Genomic DNA, 19197 nt, shown 5'->3' with positions numbered 1-19197 from the left:
TCTTATACTTCACATCCAGAGCTGCATTCCAAATTCTGCAGATTTATTTGCAGCCTCTGCTTGCTCAGTGTCTGTTGTGTGCACTGTGGGAAATGTCCTGATGACATAATGCACTGTTAGAATGTTAGGATGCCTTCATATGCACGTTTTTTTTGCATTTTGGTTTCTACTGCTTCCCACAATGCATTGCACATTCCCTGCTTACGGGGCGTGCTACATTCATTGATAACAGTTGCATTTTTACAGAATTGTTTCATATTGCCCTATTGACCTCAACTGGCGCGCAGCTCTGGATGTGAGTGGAGCATAAAACATAATGTAACCCAGATAAGATGTAGCAAGGATCAAGTTCTACGGTGACAATCATGTTCAGACCTAATACCTATCACAGCTGAAAGTTTGGCACAGGACTCCATGCTAGGCAATCCAGTAAACACATCAGCAACACAAATCTCTCTGATCGTTTGCTACAATGTATCAGTGCAGAGGTATGACTATAAGGCTACATGCACACGGCCGTCGTGTGTTTTGCGGTCTGCAAATTGCGGATCCGCAAAACACGGATGGCGCCCGTGTGCGCAATTTGCAGAACGGCGCGGACAGCCTTTAATATAACTGCCTATTCTTGTCCGCAAAGCGTGGACTAGAATAGGACACAATATATTTTTTGGGCGGACCACGGAACGGAGCAACGCGTGCTGTCCGCATCTTTTGCGGCCCCATTGAAGTAAATGGATCCGCATCCAAGCCACAAAAACTGCGGTTCGGATGCGGACCAAAACAACGGCCGTGTGCATGAGGCCTAATTCATATTGCCCCATAGCAAAATAAAATGGGGCCCCTACATCTAGTGTAAGACAATGAAAACAGCAGCAATTATTAAAGGATACCATATATCAGAAAACCCACATTATAGCAAAAAACTAACAAACACCATATTATTACTCCCCATAAAAAGGTACAATGTTCTCGCACCGATTCGAATCTACCCCCCTTATCCCCCCCTAGTCCTCTTGGCCCCATAGCGAGTGCATCCATGTATCAGTGCCGTAAAAATGTATCAGTCACAGAGGATTGTCTCCACTGGATACAAATGTACAGCAATTGATCAGCTGTAAATGGATTAAAGGGGATTTCCAAGTATAGTTATCTCCTATGGACTGATGCAGCTCTTAAAGGGGTTGTCCAGGTTCAGAGCTGAAACCCGGACATACCCTTATTTTCACCCCGGCAGCCCCCCTGAGCCTAGCATCGGAGCATCTCATGCTCCGATGCGCCTCCAGTGCCCTGCGCTAGATCGTGCAGGGCACGGGCTCTTGTGTTTTCAATAACACACTGCCGGGCGGTAACTTCCGCCCAGCAGGTGTGTTCGGTGACGTCACCGGCTCTGAGGGGCGGGCTTTAGCTCTGCTCTAGCCGTTTACTGGCTAGGGCAGAGCCAAATCCCGCCCATCAGTGCCGGTGACGTCACCGGGCTGTCCTGTCAGCCCATAGAGAGCCCCGGTACGTCACCGGAACTCAGAAAAATGCCTTTGCCCTGATGCGATTTAGCGCAGGGCAAAGGAGAGCATCGGAGCATGAACTGCCAGTCATGGGGGGCTGCCTGGGTGAAAATGGAGGGCTGTCCAGGTTCAGCTCTGAACCTGGACAACCCCTTTAAATTCATGAACTGGGGGGCCCCAGTGAAGGACCCCATCGATAACTAGAATGGGATCCCGAGTTCCAAGATTTTTTTTCTTTGACACGATGCGGTTTGGCCAATATGGGGAAGGAGGAGAGGAGCACTATATAGGGCAACTTTATTCTGGCACAGATTATGGGAGGCACTATGGGGAAGGGCGAGAGGAGCACTATGGGGGCATCTACTGGTGTCACTATATATGGGGTATTATTATACTGGCACACATTGTGGTGGCACTACATTAGCTCTACTGGGGCACTAAAAAGAGATATTTTGTACTGTCCAAGACTTTGATATGGATCTCCTATCCTCTTCGGTACATAGTTAGGTGCCTGGAATCAACAGCAAAATCTGTAATAAATCTGCTGGCAAAATCCTCCAGAGTCACCCGAGGATTTGCAGGGAACTCCACCCTGTGCATTGCAAGGGAAAGTCTGCAGCATAGATCGAGCAATGTCCCTGTATATACAGTGCAGCGCACAGCTGCGGGCGGTGGGCACGCCCTGGAGCTGGCGGAGGACTCGCCCCCTGCATCACTGTGATGTGCGCAGGAATCCGGGGGGGCGGCCTCTGACTACATCTGCCATGAGTAGACTGAACGTCGCCACTCTTCAGCCGCCCAGTGGTAGACGGGTTGTCAGGTTGGTCTATGAGGAAAGATAAGCTGGTCTGAGCATGGAGCGCCTAGAACAAGCCAGTTACAGAGATATAGAACAGCGCTGAGGATTTAAAACGGATCAGACCCCAGAACACGATCGGGTCAGACATGAATACAACAAACCCTTTGTAGAGGTTTCCCAAAGAGGATTTTACCAAGTTGAATGCTGAAATGATGCAGCAAGAGCTGAACTGTAGTAGGCATTACCTGCGCTCTCTGCTAGGTCCATATATTTCTTACCATTTTTATCCCCCAAATCACAGATTTTACTTGGAGAGTTTTTCTCTTTAAAAAAATAAATGTGGTGAAAAGGCCCAAAACTGCAACATATGTATCAGCTGAGAGCGGCGGACACATCCCCCCCCCCCCCCCCCCCCCGAGCCCGGGTTACCTCCGATGACTGCAGGACCGCTTCTCATCTCATTGGTCAGGGGCTCCCGGTCATCTGTCTTCCCAAAGGGATCTGGAGAAGAGAAGACATTCACTGATTATCTAAAGACTGACTACGGATTCCGAGGAAGTAAGAATCGCAGTCATAGGCCTCATGCACACCACCGTTGTGTGCATCCGCGTCCGTTCCGTCATTTTTTACAGTTTAGCCGAGGTCCCATTCATTTCTATGGAGCTGTGAAAAAAAACTGATAGTCCTCCGTTTTTTCTCCGCGTTCATGATTCCAGTCCGTCAAAAGAATATAACCTGTCCTATTCTTGTCAGTGGAAAACGGAGGACTGGACCCATTCAAGTCAATGGGTCCGTCAAAAAAAAACGGATGAACAACTGGTATGTCATCCGTGTCAGCGTCCGTGTCCGTTTTTTTCTACAAGACCTTGGTGCAATAAAATTACACTTTTTATTAACCTTCCTTTTTTTTCCCATGTCAGACAAAAAGGAAGACACAAGGAAACACAACTGAAGCAAAATCGGACACGGACCACTGAAGCCAAATCACTGACAGTATTATAATTTGCTTCCTTACTCCCCTCCCATAATTCCCTGCACTGCAACTTCACCTTTATGTGAGGAGCCATCCCGATCTTCTTGAATATAATGCCAGAACAACAGTGGAGACTGACTCAAATATTTCCTCCAGAGACACATTATCAAGCCATTTTAGGGAACTTTCACACTAGCGTTTTTCTTTTCCGGCACTGAGTTATGTCCTAGGGGCTCAAATCCGGAAAAGAACTGATCATTTTTATCCTAATGCATTCTGAATGGAGAGCGATCAGTTCAGTATTTTTGACTGATCAGGACAAAGATAAAACCACAGCATCTGTTGCGCCATTCCGTGGCCCCGCTAAAAAAATATAACATGTCCTAAAGCGCGGACAAGAATAGGCATTTATATTGAAGGCTGTCCGTGCCGTTCTGCAAATCCGTGTTCTGCAGATCCACAATTTGCGGACCGCAAAACACACGACGGTCGAGTGCACGAGGCCTTAGTAACTGCTTGCTTTCTCTATGTAACAACAATTCTGGAGCTTCTATCCTATTCCTATGGCTTTATTTTGTGCCCTTCCTCTATTATTCTTACTAGAAGTTTATGATCAAAGGTCCATAAGGGTCTTAACAGTTTTGGGGGGGGGGGGGGGTCCTTTCACACTCTGCCACTAACAACCTTGATTGGATAGTATCGGACTGCGTCGGGGTACCTCCGCCCAACTGGTAACACCCCGACAGACCTTTAATCATACACCTCTAGCAGGAATAATAGAGGAATGGTACAACCTACAGTTACAAAAGTAAAAGCTCCAGAATTGTCAGTTCACGAGGAACACAATTACTGTATTTACTAACATAGCAGCGGCGACTGCACTTAAAGTGTCCGATTCATAGATTGGCTTATTTTAGGGAGGTGGGATAGGTCAATTGTAAAGTGAATTAATGTTAATAAGGATTAGAAAAACATGGCTGCTGCTTCCAAAAACACCCCACACCCATAGGTTGTATGTGGTACTGCAGCTGCTCTCCTTTGAGTCAGTAAGAGCTGCAATACCCCTACCACCCCTGCCACCCCTGCCACCCATGCCACCCCTTCCACCCCTGCCACCCCTGCCACCCCTACCACCCCTACCACCCCTGCCACCCCTGCCACCCATGCATCAGCGGGTGCCGTCTTAGGAAGAAATCAGACGTGTTTTTTCCAGTCCTGGACAAGAGATCCTATTTCTGTCCCCTGGTTCCTGTTACATTTATATGTGACACAAGATCGCAACATTGTAAGGGCTCATGCACACGAACGTGCCGTTTTTTGCGGTCTGCAAATTGAAGATCCGCAAAAAACGGATGCCACCGTGTGCCTTCTGCAATTTTCGGAACGGAACAGGAGGGCCATCATAGAGATGCCTATTCTTATCCGCAAAACGGACTAGAATAGGACATGCCTCATAATTTTGCAGGGCCACGGAACGGAGCAAACGGATGCGGACAGCACACAGAGTGCTGTCCGCATCTTTTGCAAACCCATTGAAATGAATGGTTCCGTATACGGAAAGCAAAGAACGTTTGTGTGCATGAGGCCTAACATAATACGTTCACCGCTGACAAGACGGCTCGTGTCCATGGCCTGTAAATAGCGGCGTTCTCAGAACCCGACACTACGTATGGGGACATATTTTCAAAAAACTCCCCTTTGCATGGTGTCTGGTCTCAGTGGTGCAGCTCGATCTGTACACGCTCCTATGTGTCAGGTAATTATTGAGGTACGCTGCATTTCTGCGTAATTATGAAGCTGTGTCTTTCATGGCGTAACCTCCAGAGTTTGTCTTCCCGGTAGTTTTCCCTCCTCCTTTCCATCCACCTCCCACTCATCGGAGCACTTAGTATTAGAGTCTTTCATTAGACCCTGGTAGCCGCCTGTTATCAGCGCCGCGCACTGTATCACCCTACGATGCAGCCGAGCTGGATTCATAATGTTTGGTTTTAGAACTGTGTCTATAAAAATTGATGAATATCCATAAATGGTCTCCATTACTAAACGCATTAACGTCGGCTGGCTGCAATTAAACGCAACACTTAAAGAGTTGCTGATTTGCATAGAGAAATGCACAGTTTGAAAATCCCCTGCCCCCTACAAAACGAATGTGTTCATCAGCAGCATCTTCTGCTTGATGGAGGAGCTGTCCTCCCAGGGTTATGGCGGTAAGCTATAGGTTGTGCATTAAATGCATGCATAAAATTATAATTAGGGAGGGTGAATTGTGCTGGCATGTGGCCGTTGAGGGAATACTGATAAATGTTAGAAAAATATCTCTCCTTTCTTTCCAGAAGCAGGATCGCTCTTGATTATAGGCTTTGTCTACTACTGCAGTTCAGACCAATGCACATGAGCTGCAATACCTGACACAACCTATGGAAAGAGTGGCGCTGTGTAAAGAAAATGTTAAATGTGGTATATACAGTATGGCCGAAATTATTCTTGCATATCATTTTTTTTCTTAAGTAACACTGTGTGGCAGGTTACTTCTGTTCAGAAACTGAAGTTGCAAGAGTTTAATTGCATGCAGCAGATTGGCTGCTTATTGAAAATAATGCTAGGAGAGGAGGAGAAAGAGCTGCTCCATTCACAGGCTGGACACTGACACTGTCACTGACATATTGGAAAAATATGAGTTGAGTTCTTTTTTGTAATTAGATATACAGATGCTTACTGGAGATCATGCTGGGGACGGGGAGAGAGAGCTGCTCCATTCACAATCTGGACACAGAGGAAATGGTTTGTACAGGTAACGCATACTGACATCATGGGAAAATGTACTTTTCTTTGTGTCTGGATATAATTCATCTGCTTACTGGAGATCATGCTGGGAGAGGGGGAGAGAGAGCTGCTTCATTTACAGTCTGGACACAGAACATAATTCCTGCATCAAACACACCCTGATTAGTGTTGATCGTGAATATTCTATTTGCAAATTTGTATTGCGAATATCAGCACTTCGACAATTCGCGAAGATGTAGAATATAGTGATATATTCGTAATCGCAAATATTCTAGATTTTTTTTTTTCATCAGTAACCTCCCTTCTTGCTCTTGGGCCAATGAGAAGGCTGCAATGTCTTAGCAACATCCCTAGCAACCAATAGGAAAGCTGCCTCCCCCTTACTATATAAGAACCTCCCCAGCAGCCCTTGTATGCAGTTCTGAGAGAGAGAGCAGTGACATTGCTGTGCTCTGTGCTTTCATCTGCATCCTATTCCTTATCCAATTACATTAGATAGTTAGTAATCTCATATATACACTCACCTAAAGAATTATTAGGAACACCATACTAATACGGTGTTGGGACCCCCTTTTGCCTTCAGAACTGCCTTAATTCTACGTGGCATTGATCCACAAGGTGCTGATGGCATTCTTTAGAAATGTTGGCCCATATTGATAGGATAGCATCTTGCAGTTGATGGAGATTTGAGGGATGCACATCCAGGGCACGAAGCTCCCGTTCCACCACATCCCAAAGATGCTCTATTGGGTTGAGATCTGGTGACTGTGGGGCCATTTTAGTACAGTGAACTCATTGTCATGTTCAAGAAACCAATTTGAAATGATTCGAGCTTTGTGACATGGTGCATTATCCTGCTGGAAGTAGCCATCAGAGGATGGGTACATGGTGGTCATGAAGGGATGGACATGGTCAGAAACAATGCTCAGGTAATTTAAACGATGGCCAATTGGCACTAAGGGGCCTAAAGTGTGCCCCAACATCCCCCACACCATTACACCACCACCACCAGCCTGCACAGTGGTAACAAGGCATGATGGATACATGTTCTCATTCTGTTTATGCCAAATTCGGACTCTACCATTTGAATGTCTCAACAGAAATCGAGACTCATCAGACCAGGCAACATTTTTCCAGTCTTCAACAGTCCAATTTTGGTGAGCTCGTGCAAATTGTAGCCTCTTTTTCCTATTTGTAGTGGGGAGGAGTGATACCCGGTGGGGTCTTCTGCTGTTGTAGCCATCTTTCTTTCCCATTCTGACATTGAGTTTGGAGTTCAGGAGATTGTCTTGACCAGGACCACAACCCTACATGCATTGAAGCAACTGCCATGTGATTGGTTGACTAGATAATCGCATTAATGACAAATAGAACAGGTGTTCCTAATAATTCTTTAGGTAGGTGTATATATATAATACAGATAGTTAGTGGGAGATAGTCAGTGTAGGTTCTATCCTGATATAGATAGTCAGTGTAGGTTCTATCCTGACATAGATAGTCAGTGTAGGTTCTATCCTGATATAGATAGTCAGTGTAGGTTCTATCTTGACATAGATAGTCAGTGTAGGTTCTATCCTGATATAGATAGTCAGTGTAGGTTCTATCCTGATATAGATAGTCAGTGTAGGTTATATCCTGATATAGATAGTCAGTGTAGGTTCTATCCTGATATAGATGGTCAGTGTAGGTTCTATCCTGATATAGATAGTCAGTGTAGGTTATATCCTGATATAGATAGTCAGTGTAGGTTCTATCCTGATATAGATAGTCAGTGTAGGTTCTATCCTGGTATAGATAGTCAGTGTAGGTTCGATCCTGGTATAGATAGTCAGTGTAGGTTCTATCCTGGTATAGATAGTCAGTGTAGGTTAGATCCTGGTATAGATAGTCAATGTAGGTTAGATCCTGGTATAGATAGTCAGTGTAGTTCTATCCTGATATAGATAGTCAGTGTAGGTTATATCCTGATATAGATAGTCAGTGTAGGTTATATTCTGATATAGATAGTCAGTGTAGGTTAGATCCTGGTATAGATAGTCAGTGTAGGTTCTATCCTGATATAGATAGTCAGTGTAGGTTATATCCTGGTATAGATAGTCAGTGTAGGTTAGATCCTGGTATAGATAGTCAGTGTAGGTTAGATCCTGGTATAGATAGTCAGTGTAGGTTAGATAGTGATACAGTGTATGAAACAGAGAAGGTAAAGCAGCTCTCACCCACCGTCCATATAGATAGTCAGTGTAGGTTCTATCCTGATATAGATGGTCAGTATAGGTTCTATCCTGATATAAATAGTCAGTGTAGGTTATATCCTGATATAGATAGTCAGTGTAGGTTCTATCCTGATATAGATAGTCAGTGTAGGTTCTATCCTGATATAGATAGTCAGTGTAGGTTCTATCCTGATATAGATAGTCAGTGTAGGTTCTATCCTGGTATAGATAGTCAGTGTAGGTTAGATCCTGGTATAGATAGTCAGTGTAGGTTAGATCCTGGTATAGATAGTCAGTGTAGGTTCTATCCTGATATAGATAGTCAGTGTAGGTTATATCCTGATATAGATAGTCAGTGTAGGTTCTATCCTGATATAGATAGTCAGTGTAGGTTATATCCTGGTATAGATAGTCAGTGTAGGTTAGATCCTGGTATAGATAGTCAGTGTAGGTTATATCCTGGTATAGATAGTCAGTGTAGGTTCTATCCTGGTATAGATAGTCAGTGTAGGTTAGATCCTGGTATAGATAGTCAGTGTAGGTTCTATCCTGATATAGATAGTCAGTGTAGGTTATATCCTGATATAGATAGTCAGTGTAGGTTCTATCCTGATATAGATAGTCAGTGTAGGTTATATCCTGGTATAGATAGTCAGTGTAGGTTAGATCCTGGTATAGATAGTCAGTGTAGGTTCTATCCTGATATAGATAGTCAGTGTAGGTTATATCCTGGTATAGATAGTCAGTGTAGGTTAGATCCTGGTATAGATAGTCAGTGTAGGTTAGATCCTGGTATAGATAGTCAGTGTAGGTTAGATAGTGATACAGTGTATGAAACAGAGAAGGTAAAGCAGCTCTCACCCACCGTCCACCTGCCGGAGCACGGATGGCAACCTCCGGACTTGATTGCTGTGAATTTTTAAGACCAAGAAAAATCCAGCTTCCAAGATGCAAAAGGTGGAATCTTTATTGTGCGTTTAAAATCCAATGCAAGACATCACAGGTTACAGTAACGCGTTTCAGACCGCAAGTAAATCAGGGTCCTTCATCATGACAAAAAACTTGTGTACAAAACTCAGTTTAAAAAGGCTAATCCACACCTGACACCCCATTGAGTCACATGTCCTGATTAGACTGACTCAGAACATGTGTCAACCATGAGGGGAGGGAGGAAAAGATACACATGAAATATATAGAAAACATAATGGCAATGTATAAAAGACATCAATGGCAGGCAAATATGAAGTTAATATTGCAATATGAGATCATGTCTCTTGTTCGGACCTTCAGGATAGCGCGTGGCAAGTAAAAACATCCAATAAGCCTCTCTATTAAGCAGTTTTCTCCTCAGGTCGCCTCCTCTGGCTGGAATAAAGTCCCATTCTATGCCTTGGGCTCTCAAATGGGTCACTTTACCACCATGTATGACTGCAAAATGTTTACTGACTGCAGATACGTTGCGATTTCTGTAATGGGGAATATCCGATATATGCTTACGGATTCGCGATTTTATTTGGTTAGAAGTGCAACCTACATATTGCAACTTGCTCACTTGGCAGGTCACTAAGTAGATGGCATTCTTTGTGTTGCAATTCAAGTAGCTCTTAATACTAAATTTTTTGCCATTAGCCATAGAGTGAAAATACTGGCTGACTTGAAAATGATCACAACAAATGCGCCTACCGTGCCCGCACTTGTAGCTCCCCTTCGTTGAAAGCCAGGTCGGTGTCACATTGCTTTTCTCTTTGTATAAACTGGGACTGATGAGACTGCCTAATGTGGGAGCTTTTTGTGCAGCACATCTAATGCCTCCCGCTATTATTTCCGACCACTTTTCGTCAAAGCTGAGGACTGGTAGATGTTTTTAATTATTTTGCATATTTCCCTGTATTCGCCACTGTACTGGGTGACAAACGTAATAGGAGTGTGGCTATTTCCTTTACCCGCTGCGGCTGTGGAGTTCGTATCAGGAAAGATCAAAGATTTGCGGTCGAGACTCTGAACCGTTTTTTTGCTATTTTAGCATATGATTCCGTGAATAGGATCTAAGAGCCAATCTATTCACAATCTTATTAATTTCCTGTTCAAAAGACAAAATGTCCGAACAGTTGCGCCTAGCACGGATCAGCTCGCCTTTTAGAATATTATATATTACATGTGGCGGGTGACATGATGATGGAGGTGTTCACACTAGAACTGGCAGAATCACCGCTCAATCTTAAAGGAAACCTGTCACCATGATTTTGCGCATAGAGCTGGGGACATGGGCTGCTAGATGGCCGCTAGCACATCTGCAGTACCCAGGTCCCATAGCTCTCTGTGCTTTTATTGTGTTAAAAACAGTTTTGATTGATATGCAAATTACCTGATATGAGTCCTGTAGCCGGAGATGAGTCAAGCGGAAAGGAGCCCAGCACCGCCCCGCGTCCTCCGAATCTCCTCCTTGCTGGCTGACGTCACAGAGCTGGAGCGCCGAAATCTCGCGATGCGCGAGCTAGCGCATGCGTAGTCCGTTCCCTGTGCTGATGCCAGTACAGGGAATGAACATGATGCCGACACTGCGCATGCGCTAGCTCGCGCATCGCGAGATTTCGGCGCTCCAGCTCTGTGACGTCAGCCAGCAAGGAGGAGATTCGGAGGACGCGGGGCGGTGCAGGGCTCCTTTCCGCTTGACTCATCTCCGGCTACAGGACTCATATCAGGTAATTTGCATATGGATCAAAACTGTTTTTTAACACAATAAAAGCACACAGAGCTTTGGGGACTGGGTATTGCAGATGTGCTAGTGGCCATCTAGCAGCCCATGTCCCCAGCTCTATGCGCAAAATCCTGGTGACAGGTTTCCTTTAAATCCAAAAAGGAAACTGACCTGGCATCAAAGTGCAACGTGAAAGAAATAGAGGGTACACATGAATCCATGTATTCGCCAAACAGTGGTATGGACGCCACATCTCCAGACCATACAAACAGCAGGTCATCGATGTAGCGCCCATACCACTGCAGGCGATCGCAGAAAGGGTGGGTGTCGATGAGGAGGAAGCTCCTCTCCCACCATGCCATGAAAATATTAGCAATGGAGGGAGAGAACTTAGCCCCCATCGACACCCCAGATACCTGCAGATAATAACATCCATTGAACATTATGTTCCAAGTAAAAGCTGAGCGACATCTCCAAAAATTCTTGCAATTCACAGGTATAATTACTATAGGTATTAAGGAACCAACACAAAGATCGCAGCGCCAATTCATGTGGTATATTCGTATAAAGTGCCACCACGTCTGCAGCAATCCAAACATAATCCGCTCTCCATTTGAAAGGCAACATGGACTGTAACACAGATCCAGTGTCTTTTATGAAACCAGGGATGGGAGGAATGAGAGGTTGCAATAGCGAATCTACCCACTCAGACAACCGTTCTGAAAAGCTGCCTATACCCGCCACTTTGTGGACCGGGCAGGTAACATAAATATAACCCTTTTCTTCTGAAAAGAGGAGGGAGGGTTGTCCTGGAGCGCACTGTATACACCCGGATCACTCAGCATTAGCAATATTTGGGACTTAGAAACCCCACTATCCAAAATGCCAACCGCTCCCCCAATTACTGTAACCTGTGATGTCTTGCATTGGATTTTTAAACGCACAATAAAGATTCCACCTTTTGCATCTTGGAAGCTGGATTTTTCTTGGTCTTGAGTGATACAGTGTAGTTCCAGGGCAGGGTGTTAGGCAGTGTGATAGGGATTAGTGTCCATACATATAGCTACAGACATAGCGCTGTGATGTCACAGCAATACTTAGTGCACCAATCAGTAATATCCACTCAGACCTGCAAAAATGCAAAAAAGTTGCACGTATTGCGCAAAAATATGCGCATCTCTAGTGCCGATTTGTGCAATCGCGAAAATAATGACGAATTCTAGAATTCTCAAATTTATTGCGAATATTATGTGAAAATCTAGCGAAATATCGCTAAAACGAATATTGCCTATGCCGTTCATCACTAACCCTGACATGATGGGAGAAAAATCTTTTTTTTGTGACTGGTTACTGGAGACCATACTGGGAGAGGAGAAGAAAGAGCTTCTGCAATCCCAGAGTCTGGGCAGAACAAATGGCTCCTACTGACAAGACACACTTGATCTAATGAAACTTTTTATGTTTTTGCAATCCACAGATTTGGTAGAACACATACCGGAGGAGGAGTAGGTGGTGGTGATTGTGCTGAGGTCGCTCTCAGTGATGGATCCGCAGCTACATTCTGTCAGGGAACCAATGACTGTAACTGGGGCTAGACTAGGGTGCCGGAGTGCTGCTTTAAGGGGTGCAACTTGGTTGTACTGGACAGAAGATAGACATCCAATGAAGCCAATGGAGCTCACGCTGAAAATTTCTGGATCAAGCCCCAGGTTATCTGTAGATAGAATAACATGAAAAAGATCGTCTTAAAGGGAATGTGTCATCAGAAAATGATATACTGTTTAAATCATGATATACATATTTTTAAATAATTTTGGGTAATTTTGTTTTGTTTATTTTCCATGTCAATAGCTTAATATAAAAAATTAAATAAAAAAAAAAAAAAATCCAGCAGGTTTCACACTAGGCTTCACAGGATCCACCATTTGCAATAGGTGATATCACAGCTTATCTGCTCCCTCCTGACCTCTGCACAGATCACAGAGCATGCCTAGAAGACTCTCCCATAGATGTCATCTCCTATGGTCCATGTTCCTGCTGTAAAGCACATGTCTAAATGCTGTTCAGAACAGCTCAGGCGAGATAGCCGCCCCCATAATGATGTTCAGGAAAATGTATGTGTGTCACTATCTGGTTTTAACTGGCAGAAAAACAATTCAGTGACACATTCCCTTTAATAATGATAGTGACGGAGAGAAGACAACAGCGTCTCCTTTATCCACTCCAAGCATGAAGAATCGTCACGCACATTCTTACCGCCAGCTTATTAGCCGCATCTCCACAGCTTTCTATTGAAATTCTAATTTAATCAGTGTTATTATAAATTTCTAACAAGGCAGATTTATAACATAGAGAAAAGAATTATGGAGAGAGATCCCCGGGGCCTTCATAGAACAACAGAATCTTTTACCAGAATTATTACAGCCTACAAAACAGCTCTGATATATATATATACACACTGCCTGTCCCCAAAAAAGTCGCCACCTAGATTTAACTAAGCAGATAGTTATGAACCTCCTATTGCAGTGGTGGCGAACCTATGGCACGGGTGCTAGAGGCGGCACTCGGATCCCTCTCTGTGGGCACCCACACCCTGGAAAAAGTCTATGGTGTACCAATATGCCTTAGACCTTTCCTGCCATTCATCAGCGCAGGACGCACCATGAACCGCACAGGCAGCGCACTGAATGTAGACAGGCTATTATAGCTACTACATGATAAAGTACATGAAAGATATACTATATTGGACTATAGGATTCAGGTTAACTTGCCACGTTGGCACTTTGCGATAAATAAGGGGGTTTTGGGGTTGCGGTTTGGGCACTCGGTCTCTAAAAGGTTCGCCATCACTGTCCTATTGGATAATTACTGCATGGGCGATTATCTTTCAGCCGGCAACAAGTTATTTAACCCCGACTGGTTCAATGAGTTGCTTCTCATTTCTTAAACAACCATGTGGAAAGACACATCTCGTGGTCGTGGAAAATATGTCAGTCTGTTTTAGACGGGTCAAGTCATTGGCATGCAACAAGCAGAGAAAACATCTAAGGAGATTGCAGAAACTACTAAAGTTGGGTTAAGAACTGTCCAACGCATTATTAAAAACTGGAAGGATAGTGGGGACCCATCGTATTTGAGGAAGAAATGTGGCAGGAAAAAAATCCTGAATGATGGTGATCGGCGATCACTTAAACGTTTGGTGAAATCAAATCGAAGAAAAACAACCGTAGAACTCAGGGCTATGTTTAATAGTGAAAGTAAGAGCATTTTCACACGCACAATGCGAAGGGAACTCAAGGGATTGGGACTGAACAGCTGTGTAGCCGTAAGAAAACCACTAATCAGTGAGGAAAACCAGAAAAAAAGGCTTCAATTTGCTACTGGCATAAAGATTGGACTCTGGAGCAATGGAAGAAGGTGATGTGGTCTGATGAGTCCAGATTTTTGGGCGCATCAGGGTAAGAAGAGAAGCAGATAAAGTGATGCCCCCATCATGCCTAGTGCCTCCTGTACCAGCCTGTGGGGGCAGTGCTATGATCTGGGGTTGCTGCAGTTGGTCAGGTCTAGGTTCAGCAACAGTATGTGCTCCAAGAATGAGGTCAGCGACTACCTGAACATACTGAGTGACCAGGTTATTCCAGCAATGGATTTGTTCTTCCCTGATGGCACGGGCATATTCCAAGATGACAATGCCAGGATTCATCGGGCTCAAATTGTGAAAAAGTAGTTCAGGGAGCAGGAGACATCATTGTCACACATGGATTGGCCACCACAGAGTCCAGACCTTTGCCCCATTGAGAATCTTTGGGATGTGCTGGAGAAGGCTTTGAGCAGCGGTCAGACTCTACCATCATCAATGCAAGATCTTGGTGAAAAATTAATGTAACACTGGATGGAAATAAATCTTGTGACATTGCAGAAGCTTATCGAAACAATGCCACAGCGAATGCGTGCCGAAATCAAAGCTAAAGGCGGTCCAGCGAAATATTAGTGCGTGTGACCTTTTTATTTTGGTGGCGACTTTTTTTGGGGACATACATATATATACATATACATACACATACATAATCAAAAAGAAGGAATAGCACCTCCAGAGATAATCGCAGGTGCAAGCTACCATAACAACTATGTAGAGAAACAAATAAGTAGCAGCACACCACTAAATGCACTAAGGGTGGGTAAAAAGGTGAATGTCCGAACAGGGTCAAATACATGACTACCATGCTTACTATTAAGTGGAGTAGAAGCTCTTAGCTCATATAATTGATCAACAATATGTCAAGGTGGCTTCTCATCAGATGGGACCTACTCTGATTAAAAGCACCAGGCAGGTGGGCAGGGAGTGCTAAGTTCCAAAGAGGATGCCTACTCCTCTACTATATATACATAATAAAAAAGAAGGAAAAGCACCTTCAGAGATAATCGCAGGTGCAAGCGAATGATGAGAAGCCACCTTGACATTTAGTAGATGGGCCTGACATATTGTTGATCAATTATATGCACTAAGAGCTTATACTCCGCTTAATAGTAAGCATGGTAGTCATGTATTTGAACCTGTTCACACATTCAACTGTTTACCCACCCTTAGTGCATTTAGTGGTGTGCTGCTACTTATTTGTCTCTCTCTCTCTCTCTCTCTCTCTATATATATATATATATATATATATATATACACACAATGTTGTGCAGAAAAAGTCAGGAGCAAAAGACATTTGAGCCACAAACTCTGCAGAGATGAGTTGTGGCTGGAAGAAGTCATCATGGCAGTCTGGGCCAGAAAGTGAAGAAAAGATAATGTCTGTACATGTCACCTGCAAGTCATTGGATAGTAAGGTCTCAGACAGATAAGAAAGATAGATAAAAGAAATGCAATACTTTACATGACATGATGGTTATATCACGTACCAAGGCACAGCAGAGGTAGAGGACTGTGAGTAATATACATGAGTCTAGAGGTCTAAATGTATTATTAAGTCTGATCTGGGGTTTGAAGACCCCTGATGCCCATGTCCTGTTTTGGTAGGTAGCACAATGATGTGTAGAAACATCAAGGAGCAAAAGAAAATTGAGCCGCAAACTCTGTAGAGATGGGTTGTAGCTGGCAGAAGTCATCATTGTGGTTTGGGCCAGATAGAGAAGATACATAACTGTGCTTGTAACCTGCAAGTCACTGGATAGTTAGATATGAGATCACTCGATCGATCGATAGATATTCCCATTGCACTATATACTCCCCACACTTATCACACAGCTGTAGCACAGCATCAAGCAGGGGGTGATAACTATCAGTGAGCTCCAGCCAGAAGCAGCATATGTCCTTCTCTTCCTCCTTGCTCCTCTTACGATGCTTTTTTTAGAGCATTTTCTGGGATTGTTACAATTCATGACTCACTGACAGCACGGCCCATGAATTATATGATCTACCTGTAACCCTTACACTGCAGGGGACCATGTATTCTGACCAGGATATCATAGGATATAGCATTTCTTGGGTTAAGTAGTGAAATGTGTGAGGATGTCCCAGAGATGCTGCGCTATATGGTATCGGGCCTTGGACTATTTCAGCAATTTTCCAGCACCCACAGCGGTACGACAGGGAAATCTGTGCTTCACTCTTGTTTTTGGCTTACAAAATTGCATCAGGAAACCTGACTGTGTGGACGTATCCTTACAGAATTCCTTAGAAGTTTATTGTGTCTTCACAAACAAGGATGCATTTTCTGAACCTCCCTCCACCACTGACCATGCTCATTGTGGATATCCGTGAACCCCCCAATACACTCGTCATTGTGTACTGTGAAGCTCTCGGAGGCAGTAACCGATATTACATTACACACAAAAAATAAAAAAAATAACAGGCAGAAAAGGCAAATAAACTGTAATGTAACAAGCCGAGGGTAATACGGAGCGCGGAGGATGAATTGTCACTTCTCATTCACCCACAACGTCTATGAGAACCAATTACAAGACTGCGAAATATGACTCCATCCATGGCCTCGCACAAGGAGGTGGAAGACCACGAGACGAGCCCCCAAATAGCGGACGGCAAAAAAGAGGCCGGTGACTCGAGAGAAGATCCTGGAGCCAGAACCTGACGGATGAAAGATTTATACCGCAAGCAAAAAAACTGCGGAAAAGGAAATGTCCAGGAAGAACTAAACACGAGCAAGACGGGAACAGTGTAAAAAAGATATAAACGAAGAAATAATCACATGTTACAGAGAACCTACCACCATAAAACACTGCAGGAGGAGCTGAGCAGACTGGCAAATAGGACTATGGGAAGAGAAGCAGGAAAACGTATAACTTGAATTTATACTTTTCATTTCTTTTAACACTTAGGAGTCATGAGGGCGGGGCTAGTCACTAAATGATAACCTCCCCGTAACGCTCAGTCATACAGAGTGAGCAGCCACTGATACATCTATACGACTGCAGTTACAAGTTTTATATTATATATATACACTGTAGATCATTCTGCTCGGCTCCTCCTGCTCGACAACATGATGCCTGCAGATTGCAAAGCTTTTTCATAGTGATAAGTTCCCTTTCCAGACAAATTCAGCACCGCTGATCCTTTCCACCCTACAGTCTTTTATGTACTGAACAAATTATGTTCAAACAGGAGAACAATGGAGACAATCACTGGTCTGAGGCATCACTGCAGTATTATAGTAGTTATAGTGTTGTACATAGTAGTAGTATTTTAGTAGCTATATCCTTGTACATAGTAGTAGTATTATAGTAGTTATATTCTTGTACATAGGAGCAGCATTATTAGTAGCTATATTCTTGTACATAGGAGCAGTATTATAGTAGTTATATTCTTGTACATAAGAGGCAGTATTATAGTAGTTATATTCTTGTACATAACAGGCAGTATTATAGTAGTTATATTCTTGCACATAGGAGCAGTATTATAGTAGTTATTTTCCTGTACATAGTGGGCAGTATTATAGTAATTATATTCTTGTACATAGGAGCAGTATTATAGTAGTTATATTCTTGCACATAGGAGCAGTATTATAGAAGTTATATTCTTGTACATTGGAGGCAGTATTATAGTAGTTAAATTCTTGTACATAGAAGCAGTATTATAGTTGTTATATTCTTGTACATAGGAGGCAGTATTTTAGTAGTTAAATTCTTGTATATAGGAGCAGTATTATAGTAGTTATATCCTTGTAGATAGGAGAAGTATTATAGTAGTTATATTATTGTACATAGGGGGCAGTATTATAGTAGTTATATTCTTGTACATAGGAGCAGTGTTATAGTAGTTATATTCTTGTACATAGGAGACAGTATTATAGTAGTTATATTCTTGTACATAGGAGCAGTATTATAGTAGTTATATTCTTGTACACAGGAGGCAGTATTATAGTAGTTATATTCTTGTACACAGGAGGCAGTATTATAGTAGTTATATTCTAGTACACAGGAACAGTTTTATAGTAGTCATGTTCTTGCAAATAGAATCAGTATTATAGTAGTTATATTCTTGTACATAGGAGCAGTATTATAGTAGTTATATTCTTGTACATAGAAGGCAGTATTATAGTAGTTATATTCTTGTACATAGAAGGCAGTATTATAGTAGTTATATTCTTGTACATAGGAGGCAGTATTATAGTAGTTATATTATTGTACATAGGAGGCAGTATTATAGTAGTTATATTCTTGTACCTAGGAGGCAGTATTATAGTAGTTATATTCTTGCACATAGGAGGCAGTATTATAGTAGTTATATTATTATACACTACGTGCAGAATTATTAGGCAAATGAGTATTTTGACCACATCATCCTCTTTATGCATGTTGTCTTACTCCAAGCTGTATAGGCTCGAAAGCCTACTACCTATTAAGCATATTAGGTGATGTGCATCTCTGTAATGAGAAGGGGTGTGGTCTAATGACATCAACACCCTATATCAGGTGTGCATAATTATTAGGCAACTTCCTTTCCCTTGGCAAAATGGGTCAAAAGAAGGACTTGACAGGCTCAGAAAAGTCAAAAATAGTGAGATATCTTGCAGAGGGATGCAGCACTCTTAAAATTGCAAAGCTTCTGAAGCGTGATCATCGAACAATCAAGCGTTTCATTCAAAATAGTCAACAGGGTCGCAAGAAGCGTGTGGAAAAACCAAGGCGCAAAATAACTGCCCATGAATTGAGAAAAGTCAAGCGTGCAGCTGCCAAGATGCCACTTGCCACCAGTTTGGCCATAT

The 19197-nt window shown here is 43.2% G+C and overlaps 1 protein-coding gene across 1 annotated transcript in view; it reads right to left on the bottom strand.

The window, feature by feature from the left end:
• LOC122945379 (contactin-associated protein-like 5) overlaps window positions 1–19197 on the bottom strand; it is a 346160-nt gene that overhangs the window by 36471 nt on the left and 290492 nt on the right. Inside the window, 2 exon segments of the mRNA XM_044304451.1 lie at window positions 2731–2802; window positions 12465–12683. Coding sequence (XP_044160386.1) covers window positions 2731–2802; window positions 12465–12683 — 291 coding nt within the window.

This window comes from Bufo gargarizans, chromosome 8 (assembly GCF_014858855.1).
Source record: "Bufo gargarizans isolate SCDJY-AF-19 chromosome 8, ASM1485885v1, whole genome shotgun sequence".
In the NCBI taxonomy this organism is placed as follows: Eukaryota; Metazoa; Chordata; class Amphibia; order Anura; family Bufonidae; genus Bufo; species Bufo gargarizans.
The sequence above is the reverse complement of the archived record's forward strand: the minus strand, read 5'-3'. Positions and strand labels throughout refer to the sequence as shown.